This window comes from Daldinia caldariorum (assembly GCF_022478825.1).
Source record: "Daldinia caldariorum strain CBS 122874 unplaced genomic scaffold F4812scaffold_12, whole genome shotgun sequence".
NCBI lineage: Eukaryota > Fungi > Ascomycota > Sordariomycetes > Xylariales > Hypoxylaceae > Daldinia > Daldinia caldariorum.
In genome coordinates, this window is record NW_025953048.1 from 645,919 (window position 1) to 656,787 (window position 10,869).

The following is a 10,869-nucleotide window of genomic DNA, read 5'->3' on the forward strand; positions in this document are numbered from 1 at the left end:
ACCTGACCTACATTGGGTACTTGTTGTTAGGCATAATTACATTACTTCCATGATCAAAATCAATAAGTGGCTAGTATCTTTTTCGCCTCCTTTTTTTTCTCTTTCGCGAACTACATCCACACTTTATAATACCTAAGAAAAGAAAGGAGAATTAGAAAGCCACCGACGTCTTACAAATTTCGACTTTCCATATATATTTAGCATAGTCAACTAGAGAATACTTACCATGGAGCTATTCAACCCAGTAGATTATTCCAAGAATTGGACCAAGGGGGGTTTCCTAATCGGAATCGATATTGGAACAACGTAAGTAAAACACCGCATCTGATTCCTCCATGTTACTAATTATTATTTAGATATTCAGGAGCTTCGTACGCATATCATAAGCGTGGAATTCTGAAGGATCAGGTTACCATTTCAACTCTTTGTCTATGGCCTGCCCCCCCTGGCGTTAACCTAGGGGATATAAAGATTCCATCGACGGTCTCTTATGACGTTAACGGAAATATTACTTGGGGATTGGGAAATGAAGGCAAAGAGCACGTTATCTCATGGTTCAAGCTCCTCCTATTAGATGACAATGACCTTCCTCCCGAATTTCGCGAATCGAAGCAAACCCAAGAGGCAAAACGTCTCATAGGTGTCTTCGGAAAGAGCCCTGTCCAGGTTGTTGCGGACTTACTAAGAAATATCTTCGAACATATAGTCGTGTACATGGGCCGAGAGAAGACCGACAAGTTCGTAAAGGAAAACCCGTTTCACGTCATTTTGACAGTACCAGCGATCTGGAAAGGTAGAGCATTGATACGAATGCAAGAAGCCGTAGAATTATCTGGAATTCTCGCAGATCGTCCCAATCAGGTTTTAAAAACAACATATATGTTTGCTACAGAGCCGGAGGCAGCTGCACTAGCAACACTCCCTGAGTTGAGGAAATGGGATACACTACTTCCCGGAAACACATTTGTCGTTGCCGACCTTGGAGGAGGAACCATCGTACGTTTATCAGAAGTCCTTCGGGCTCCATATTTAATACTGATTTTAACAGGATTGCGTGAGCTATGTGATAAACAGCCATGAGCCCTTTGAGCTCCGAAAGATAGTCGAAGGTGGTGGTGCCCTTTGTGGTGCCGTATTTCTTCATCAGTCGTTTAATATGGCCATTAAAAAGAAAGTCTTCGACCCAGAGGGCAAGACCTGGGATGAATTACACCCGCTTGAACAAGAAAAGATCATGGGTATCTGGGATCAATTTAACAGGGGAATACATATCACTGAACCAGACGGAACGCTCATTATGAATGTTTACCCGAATTCTAGCGGATATAACAGCGGAGATATTAAACGTCTTTCAGTCCACTTCTCTCGGTATGTAAACAATTTCAACCTACCTGGTGGGGTTTTACTTACCCGTTCTTTACAGTGACGAGGTTTATGACATCTTCCAAGTTGTGATGCCTACTATTGAATCTTTGGTCGAACGCCAAGTCAAGGCCATTCGAGAGAGGACCTTGAAATCTCCAAAGGTAACTTGCACAACTTACTTGTCTACGTGTTTATGCTATATTGATTCGTATCTGACTGGAAGTGTAGGTCATCTTACTTGTTGGCGGGTTAGCACAATGTTTATACATTGTTGAATCATTGCAGAAGTGTTACTTCGAACAAATTCCCATAGTTGAGGAAAGGGGTAATCAACCGCGGGCCGCTGTATCCAAAGGCGCTGTGATCTGTGGGATGGAGCAGCGGGCTTTAATACGCTCCCATATTGCCAGGTTCAGTTACGGATACTTCTTGAACAAGGTTTTTCAGGAGGGAGTCCATCATGTGGAGGACCGATTCTACGACGCAGCAAGAAACTGCTACATGGCCCGAGACCAAATGGAATGGGTCATCAGGCGTGTAAGTCCGAAATATATACCTGTTTTACTTACTAAGGCTTCATACAACTTCTAACTCTTGTGAAGGGAGATAACGTCGAGACTCATGGACGAAAAGTTCGAGAGTACGAAATGCTTTATAGTTCTCGCGCTCGGGGAGTCCATGGCTCCGAGGAGGTTATATATGAGTCAAAAGGTGCTAATTCCTCGGATAGAAAAGCCGAGCTATGGAATGAAGACGGGTTCCAGGTTGCGGCAGTAATTAGAGTCCAGACGCCGTGCCCCGTCGAGCGGCTACCCAAGTTAAAACGGGGAGGTGCGTAGTGGTACCTCTTCGCATACGACCTTGAGGTGGAGGTTATCGGTGCGTCCGTTATGTTTTCTGCCAAATGGGCACAAGACAGATCAGTCGTAGTTGGGAGACAAGGCTTGAACGTCGTTTTCGGATAGAAAGATACATGGCAGTGATGGGAGGATACGCCCAAAGGGTTTGGTGAGTTCGACTAAACCCTCGACAGCCAGTTGGATATGGTGCACGCATTTTCAATCAATGATATTTGGCATGTACTATATAATCACTGGAGGTTGCTTGGGATAGCCTCCATTCATTACTGGTGTTTGATTTCTTATGTCCTCGATACCAGGATCTTAAAGTATAAATAGGTTAGGTAGTTATTTTGAGGTATGATACGGCTTGACTCGAGATAATAATTCGACTTGATTTTAACAATATCCTTTGTCCTAGCTTGTTTTTTTTCTCTTTTTCCTGTTTTTCGGGATTTTCTTTCGGGACATTTGTATTGTAAAAAAAAGGTTATATTATATAAGGTTAATTGGCGTTAGGACCGCCTAACCTTCGTATCGTATATTCACCTCTCTATTTACGTCATGCCTTTTTGTCTACGCCAACTACCTACCTAGGAGGTACCTAATATACAATGAGGTACCAGCCATTTCATACTCCAATACAGGTACCGGTGCCTGAAGGAGAGGAATGACAGGAGCTAAAAAGGAATGTCACGATTTATCATCCAGGCTATACCCCACCCATCAAATTACTAACTCTTCGTGCTTCGGATTATGGCTCTTTGGATTACGGAATTGTCTATTATGCTTGCTGTATTGTTGCAGGCAATGTCTGGAAGCCCGGTGAAGGCCGAGGGATGCTCGATGAAGGTCCTTTCTTCTCGTCTGGACGTATAGGATCAGAGAGTAGGAAGGTATTCACTGATGATCTTGTCCCCGCTGGATGTTACTACTTCCACGTTCCTCCATTTACTAACGGTTAGCCTTCTTCTCTTACCTCCCTAAGTAGTGCTAATTTTACGTCGTAGATGAACCCTACCCGATCGTACCTAGTTTCCGTGATTGGATTTACCCGAGTGAGACGCCTAAACCGTGGAGAGCTTTAAAAATTGAACATACTGCAGCTATCGCTACCCACCCTAGAACCCCAAGCACTAACACGCCAAATACCGACATTCCAAGCGCCAATACCTCCCATCCATATACTGATGGCTTTATTCCTCCTATTCTTCAGAGTCTAAGTAGCTATGATGGTAATAGACGCCCATGTCCTGTAACATACGACCTTACATCAACAGAGGAAGGTCATGTTATGCCGATTACCAGTCGAAATTGGGTGGCCATTAATGATATAGCCAGGTTTAAGCCTAACGATGGCATTAGGTTCAAGAGCTTTATCGACCATCCGTGCAACACAATTATTCTCCGCAAGGACATTCACACACTCTATGAAAACAACTATATCATTATGGTTCCGAAACCCGACTTAGCATATGAAGGGAAATATTGTCTTGGTATGCATGTGTGGAGTCCGCCAAATAAGTCAAAAGAGTCGGACATGCAGATATTTTCTTTCTATCAAAACCGTCTGTTATCCGATTGCATATGTACCAGTGGAGTTCTTCTTCGTTCGCTTCGCTTGGGCTATCTTTACTCACTATACCATTAATATGTTAGATAGCGACAACGCTAACAACGAATATTCCGTCCATTATGTGGTTATAAATGAAGATGGTTCGAGAACATATGAACATAAGATGATTTTAAGTAGCGAGATGGACAAATTGCTTAATATAGCCACTGACGAAAAAGGGCGGAAGCGATCCAACAGTTATGTCGCCGGAGCCGGAGTTGATTCTGCTCCTAATAAACGGCGCGAGCTTCGTTACTCATGGCGCACAGGAGAGATGGAATGGGAATCCGACGATGACGGATTCGAGCCTAGCGACCACGGTGGATTGAGCCACAATTATTCGGAAAGTGATTGCCTTTCCGATGATTGCGAGTAGGACTCTGAACACGCCGTGCTAAAGCTTTCGAGCTCCGTATTAAACTTGGGCAGTATCGACAAGAGTTCTGATCATGGCGATCAAGGTTCATTTACGCCTGCGTCGTTAGCTCTGACGATTTCTACACACGAGAAGAACGTCTCATAGCTATTTTCATCGGCCTGATTCTGATGGGCATGTCCATTAAAGGAGTGGGTGGCTAGCTTATAGGTTTAGTGTATATGGGTTAGATCACAGTTATGTTAAAGGAGATATATAGGTAATTAAGTATTATAATAATACTAGGAATTTGTTTGTCATTATTTCGGCGGGTAGTTGGGAAATTGAAATTAAAATTATTAATATAGTGATGCGCCGTAAATGCTGTAAGCGTTGATTAACTTTCCTAAGGGGTGCAGGGTAATAGCGCGGTACCTTATGGGGTTGATGTGCAAAAGGGCGCTTCAATATAAGATTATTTTGTATTTATAGAATTAAACGAATAATATATATATATTTCTCAAGATATATTACATTTACATAGGGATCGCAGCAAAATTGTATGTACAGGGTAAACTTCGGAAAAGTCCTTAGTCTTGCCCGTTTTGCTAGTGTAAGTACCTAGAGTCTCCCTAAGACTGCACTAGTACCTGTAAGTAGGTACTGTGTAAGCTAAGCCAATACACTAATCGCCTTCAATTCGCCTTAGAACCTTGTTCCACGCCACCACCAGCCCACCTTTTCTACGTGTATTCTTATCGTCCAACCGACATTTTTAATCCGCATACTTCAGATACGCACATCGAACTCCTCCTACTCCTCTTCCTCCTCCATCTCTTCCCCCCTCCCCCTCATCTACCCGAATCGGTATCTACGAATCCACCGAACTTTATGCTTCTCTACTCTCAAATATTAGATCGCCGCCTCCCCTCATTACCGGCATGAGCGGACGGCTTATAGCAGCGGTCGGGCGTCTCCCGGCGTCACGCCCGGCCATGGCTCGAGCCATACGCCAATATCATCAGCTATCTTCTGGTGGTATACTTCGAGCTGATGCCGCCGTGCGTGCCACGCGCCGGCGGATGTGGCTCCCCGTTAATTCGTTTCATAACGCCGTCATCGTTCGCAATGCTTCCTTTGCGCGATTCTTACCCCGGCTGGTGGTTAAATTTGTAAGGATCCCTGCTATGGCAGGGGGTGTGATGATAGGTGGTCTGGCTTGGATTCAGTACCAAGCCACACGTATGCCGACCCAAATCCTATCCTGTATGCCCATCTGCGAGCGTCGACTAATATGGAATCTAGAGGCCGGGAATTATGCCTGGGACGTAATCTATACCACGAAAGACGCCATCACCAGCACAGCTACGGGCCTCCTAGATGGTGCGAGAGATATTGCCTCCCAAACGAAGCAAGGGTGGCAAAATACGAAAGACCAAGTCGAACTCCCAGAGTGGATGCAGAAGATTCTAAGGTCCCAAGAGGAGATAGGCACTGGAAAGCAAGGCGGCGGGTCCGGCGGCGATGAACCTCCAAAGCAGAGTAGGACAGGCGCTGCAGTTGCGGCAGGTGCAAGCGCTGCGGCATATGGTTATGAACAGTCATCCGATGACAGCCCACAAGATATGGCCAAGGATGATCAAATGATGGTGCTTACGAAAAAGATGATTGAAATCCGGAATATTCTATCAAGAATCGGACAATCTGGTACCCTCACTCTGCCTTCTATTGTAGTAATCGGGTCGCAATCTTCCGGAAAGAGTTCTGTTTTGGAAGCTATCGTAGGGCACGAATTTTTGCCCAAGGGATCAAATATGGTCACCCGGAGGCCGATCGAGCTTACTCTCATCAACACCCCCGACTCGGTTGCGGAATACGGTGAATTTCCGGATCTGGGTCTAGGAAAGATTTATGATTTCTCCTCTATCCAGCGTACTCTAACGGAACTAAACCAGGCTGTTCCAGAGAGCCAATGCGTATCAGACGACCCAATCCGACTTTCTATCTCGTCACCAAATATCCCAGACTTATCGCTTATCGATCTGCCTGGCTATATCCAAGTCGTCGGGCAAAACCAGCCGCTTGAACTCAAGCAGAGGATATCGGAACTTTGTGACAAATATATTCAACCACCTAACGTCATCCTAGCTATTTCAGCTGCCGATGTTGATCTGGCTAACTCGACCGCTCTCCGAGCTAGTAGACGGGTCGACCCTCGGGGCGAACGGACAATAGGTGTTATTACCAAGATGGACCTTATCGACCCTTCTCGGGGCGCGTCGATCCTAGGTGATAAACAATACCCTCTTCGCCTAGGTTACGTCGGCGTCATCTCTCGCGTACCGGCTGCGTCCGGGCTATTCAAGAAGGGCAATACGAATCTAACGTCTACCATTACCCGCAACGAAAACACCTTTTTCTCGGCTCATCCAATGGAGTTTGGTCCGGGTTCAGACGTCCAGGTTGGAACTTCAACTCTACGCAAGAAGCTTATGCATGTTCTAGAACAGACCATGTCAGCTAGTTTACAGTCGACCAGCGATGCCATACGACAAGAGCTGGAAGAAGCGACGTACGAGTTTAAGGTCCAATACAATGATAGACCCTTATCCGCCGAGTCATACTTAGCCGAGAGCCTCGATGCGTTCAAGCACTCTTTCAAGCAATTTACCGAAGAGTTCGGCCGTCCTGAAATGCATAGCCTCCTGAAAAACGAGCTTGATCAACGAATGCTGGACCTATTAGCTGCGAGATATTGGAACAAGCCTATTTACGATTTAAGTGTTCCTATTGCCGAGCCCAATAACCTTGCCGATCTTCCCAAAGCGGATCCGGACTCCCTTTACTGGCGGAGGCAGCTCGACGCTTCTACCTCTGCACTTACTAAACTTGGCGTTGGTAGACTAGCCACTAACGTGGTCGCAAACTCGATCCAATCTCATGTTGACGCCCTAATCAGTCAATCTACTTTCGTAAACCATCCATATGCGCGACAGGCTATCACAGAAGCTGCCGCAAGTATTTTGAACGACCGGTTCTACAGTACCAGTGATCAGGTAGAAAACTGCATCAAGCCTTTCAAGTTTGAGATTGACATGGAAGAGCGAGAGTGGACTGCGGGCAGGGAGCACGTCCAAGGGGTGCTAAAGAAAGAACTGTCTGCCTGCGAAAATGCCATGAAAGATCTCGAGACAGTGGTTGGAGGACGGAGGAAGCTGAGGGAAGTTGTCAATTTTGTTGATAAGGCTAGGAAAGGTGACGTGGTGGTCGAAGGTGACAGTCACGCCGGCGCAGGAGGATTTAGTGCCGAGCTGCTTGCGAAAGGTTTGACCTCAGCGGCTTTTACGCATCAAGAATGGCTCACTAACATGCTTACAGGTCGAGAAGCCGTCTTCCTACGTGACCGTGCCGATATTATAAAAATGCGGATGCTGGCAGTCAAGTCTAAACAGTGTGCCAATATCAAGAATAAATACCACTGTCCAGAAGTCTTCCTAGACGCGGTAGCCTCGAAACTCGCGTCTACGGCCGTACTTTTCCTTAATGTGGAGTTGCTTTCTGAATTTTATTACAACTTCCCGCGCGAGTTGGACTTGCGTCTTGGGCGACACCTATCAGACGAGGAAGTCGAAAGGTTCGCTAAGGAAGACCCCAAGATCAAGAAGCACCTAGAAGTCATCAGGCGCAAGGAACTCCTGGAACTAGTACTCGAGAAGATGGAAAGCCTAAGACAGCTCGAAGGCATAGAAAGGGAGCGACCCAGGCCAGGTCCAAAGAAGAGCAGCGAGAAAGAACGTGGACGATGGGGGTTGTTCTGAATTATAAAGACCTCTAGTCATTCCTAACGAACTATTATGATATGAAAAGGAGTTAAAAATGGTTGTGTCAGCGCTTACTGTTTGTCCAGATTTCCCTTCCAAATCAACTTAACAGTTAGTTGACTTTCTGGCAGCATATACAGTTCTACATAGATTCAGTTCTACTGTTTATAGGACAGGAACATGTGATATGATCATCAACGCTAACCTAATATTACGCTGTTTTGATGTGAACATGTATTTTATGGCATTAACATAGCCATGCCTAAGTCACGTATGTAAACCACCATATGGGGGAATACATTGTTTCGCCTCCTCGCTTACGAGAGATTGTACTCGGCAATCAGTTTCTCAGCACACGTTATACCTGTGAGGTAAGCGACGCACTGGACGTGGCAGCTCGCGAGAATGGGGACGACGCTCATATCTGCGACGCGAAGGCCCTCGAAACCAATGAGGCGGAAGTTATTATCTACAACCGCATCGGTAGAGCCAGGACGACCCATCTGTACCGTTCCGGTCATATGCCACTTTAATCAAGGTCAGTAATCACATCGTTTTCTTTCTTGGCCGGCCGGGTTAAAAGGCCTTCAGGGAAGGGGTACGTTGTATGCCACTCACGCTTGATCCTATAGTTTGACGCCAGTACTCGAGCAAGTCTTCATCCGAATCGCTTACTGGTCCTGTTATGACCGACACGTTATCCTTTGCGTAACCCTCGGACCGCACGAACCGCATCGCATCACGTAGCGCCTCGATGGCGGCGCGTCGATCAAATGCCGTCGCCAGAAACTTGGGGTCTATCCGCGGCGCCACGTTCGGGTCCGCTGATTGTATCGTGACCTCCCCGCGGCTCTGTGCGTTGAATAAGAAGACTAGGAGTACCGCGTAGTTCAGGGCCGAGTCGGGGAAATTCGGAACAAACCAGTGGAGGGGGAAATGGCTGAGTACTTCGTAGTGCGGGACGGTCGGGTCGTTGATGAAATCCTTTTCGTCAGCAGGTAGGTCTTGGAACTCCTGAGACGCGAGGAGCTTGTCGAGTTTAAACCACCCGATAGGTAGCCCACAGGCATATTTTGCCCAAGGACCGGAACCGTCCGTCTTCCACTGTTCTAATGCGTCGGCCATGGCTTTCTTGTCCCCGTAGAAAGAGGCTCGGTCTGTAGTCCCTTCTGCTCGCGTATGGGCTACGGGGATAAACATATGGTCGCGTAGGCCCTGGCCGATTGCTGGGACATCCTTAACTACCGGTATCCCGTACTGTTCCAGCTGGGCTCTGGGGCCAATGCCGGAATGCATCAGGATTTTCGGGTTGTTGACTGAACCTGCAGAGAGAATAACTTCTTTGGAAGCCATGTCTAACGTGAATAATTGTCAGTCTACTATGGGTACTTATACCACCAACGTGGAGAGAATAAAACTCACAGCGCTGGCCGTTCAACTCAACTCCAACAATCCTATTACCTTCTACTACTAGTCGCTGGACCGGTGCCTCAGTGACGATTGTGAGATTTTCCGGAGCCGGCGTAAGTAGGTCCGTCGCCGTAGAACGAACGCCCTTACTAGACGAGTTGATGCCGAGGGCGAAGCCGATGGGATTCCCAGAGTTGTGGTCCGGGTTCAAGGGGTATCCCGCCTTCTCGAAAGCGTCGAAAAGCGGCGCTACGTCCTTCTCCGCCTCAGCCACATACCCCGTTTTCAGGGGTCCCGAGCTTCCGTGATCCTCGGCTTTCGGCGCCGCATACCGGCTTCCTATCCCCGGCGGCACCGTCCCGTCGAACGACTCCAGGCTCTTAAACCGCCGCTGCATGTGCGCCCAGTCGAACGCGTCATCCCCCGCGACGCGCGCCCACTCGTCGTAGTCCCGGCTCGCGCCGACGGTGAACACGCTGAAGTTGACGGCGCTCGAGCCGCCGAGCCCCAGGCCCCGGGAGTAGTCGAGCTCCCGGTTGTTGCAGTGCTCCTGGGGCGCCGTCTTGTAGCCCCAGTTCAGGGCCTGCTTCTGGAAGGTCGTCCACCGCTGCCCGTCGACGCGCAGGTTCTTGTCGTCGTTCGCGCCGCCGGCCTCGAGGAGCAGTACCTGCGGTTTCTTGGCGGACTTGGCGAGCCATGCTGCGGCTGCGCTGCCCGCCGGGCCACCTGCAATATCGGTCAACGGACGGATCAAAGGACCTGATGCGTAAGGTGGGAGGGATGAGCTGAACTTACTGCCGACTATCACGAAGTCATACGTCACTGCCATTTTCTCCCGTGTCTTAAGCCAGGCTTAAGAATGGAGCGGGGGTTGTATTGATGGAACTATGGGTAAACAATGCCAGCACGATATAGGTTAGGTAAATATATACCCTAGGTACCTAGGTACCTCTTATATAAAGAGAAGCAAGGTGTGGAGAGGAGTGGATTTGCGACTATCTTTCAGCTGCTCCCCATTATCGTTTATACCTACCCACCTATGTAAGTTCTGTGGCGATCCTTATTTCTAGGTATTTTGGATAGAGGCACGCTATTGGAGCATAACAGCCCGTAATATGTAACCCCAGCGAGCTAGATATGGAACGCACGCACTAGTCAGCAGCACATTATCTCTGGCCTCAAGATCGGGATTTGATTAATGGTGATGATAGATAGGTAGGTACCAGGTAATTATCGTACGGATTTCCTTGGGTGTTGGTACGCGGTACAGTTTGGATAGGTCCGATTCTAGGTTTCAGATCGGCAATCGTGTACGTGATTAAGGTTCTAATCAAATACTGCGAAGAGGTACACATTGCTAGAAAGGGGTTTGTTCGTTCCACGTGGTAGGGGAAGTAAAAGGCCGCTGGTCTCCTAGTAATTTACCTGTTTCTATCATTCTAGATGCCGTCGCGTCGGGCTAGT

At 47.7% G+C, this 10,869-nt stretch overlaps 3 protein-coding genes across 3 annotated transcripts; 2 read left to right on the forward strand and 1 right to left on the reverse strand.

Annotated features, from left to right (window-relative positions):
- Positions 1-226: 226 nt before the first annotated feature.
- On the forward strand, positions 227-4,195 carry F4812DRAFT_460742 (uncharacterized protein; the record flags this gene model as incomplete). The annotated part of the gene is made up of 9 exons (XM_047937741.1): positions 227-306; positions 357-996; positions 1,049-1,368; positions 1,424-1,526; positions 1,594-1,902; positions 1,968-2,196; positions 3,012-3,164; positions 3,215-3,700; positions 3,801-4,195. The coding sequence occupies 9 exons, from the start codon at positions 227-229 to the stop codon at positions 4,193-4,195; spliced, it is 2,715 nt and encodes a 904-aa protein (XP_047788787.1).
- A 920-nt stretch (positions 4,196-5,115) lies between these two features.
- Positions 5,116-7,992, forward strand: F4812DRAFT_451913 (dynamin family protein; the record flags this gene model as incomplete). The annotated part of the gene is made up of 3 exons (XM_047936277.1): positions 5,116-5,416; positions 5,480-7,498; positions 7,553-7,992. The coding sequence occupies 3 exons, from the start codon at positions 5,116-5,118 to the stop codon at positions 7,990-7,992; spliced, it is 2,760 nt and encodes a 919-aa protein (XP_047788788.1).
- Positions 7,993-8,312: 320 nt separating this feature from the next.
- On the reverse strand, positions 8,313-10,234 carry F4812DRAFT_460744 (putative GMC oxidoreductase; the record flags this gene model as incomplete). The annotated part of the gene is made up of 3 exons (XM_047937742.1): positions 8,313-8,522; positions 8,614-9,350; positions 9,418-10,234. 3 exons carry the CDS (start codon positions 10,232-10,234, stop codon positions 8,313-8,315), a joined length of 1,764 nt encoding a protein of 587 aa, XP_047788789.1.
- Between the last annotated feature and the right edge of the window lie 635 nt (positions 10,235-10,869).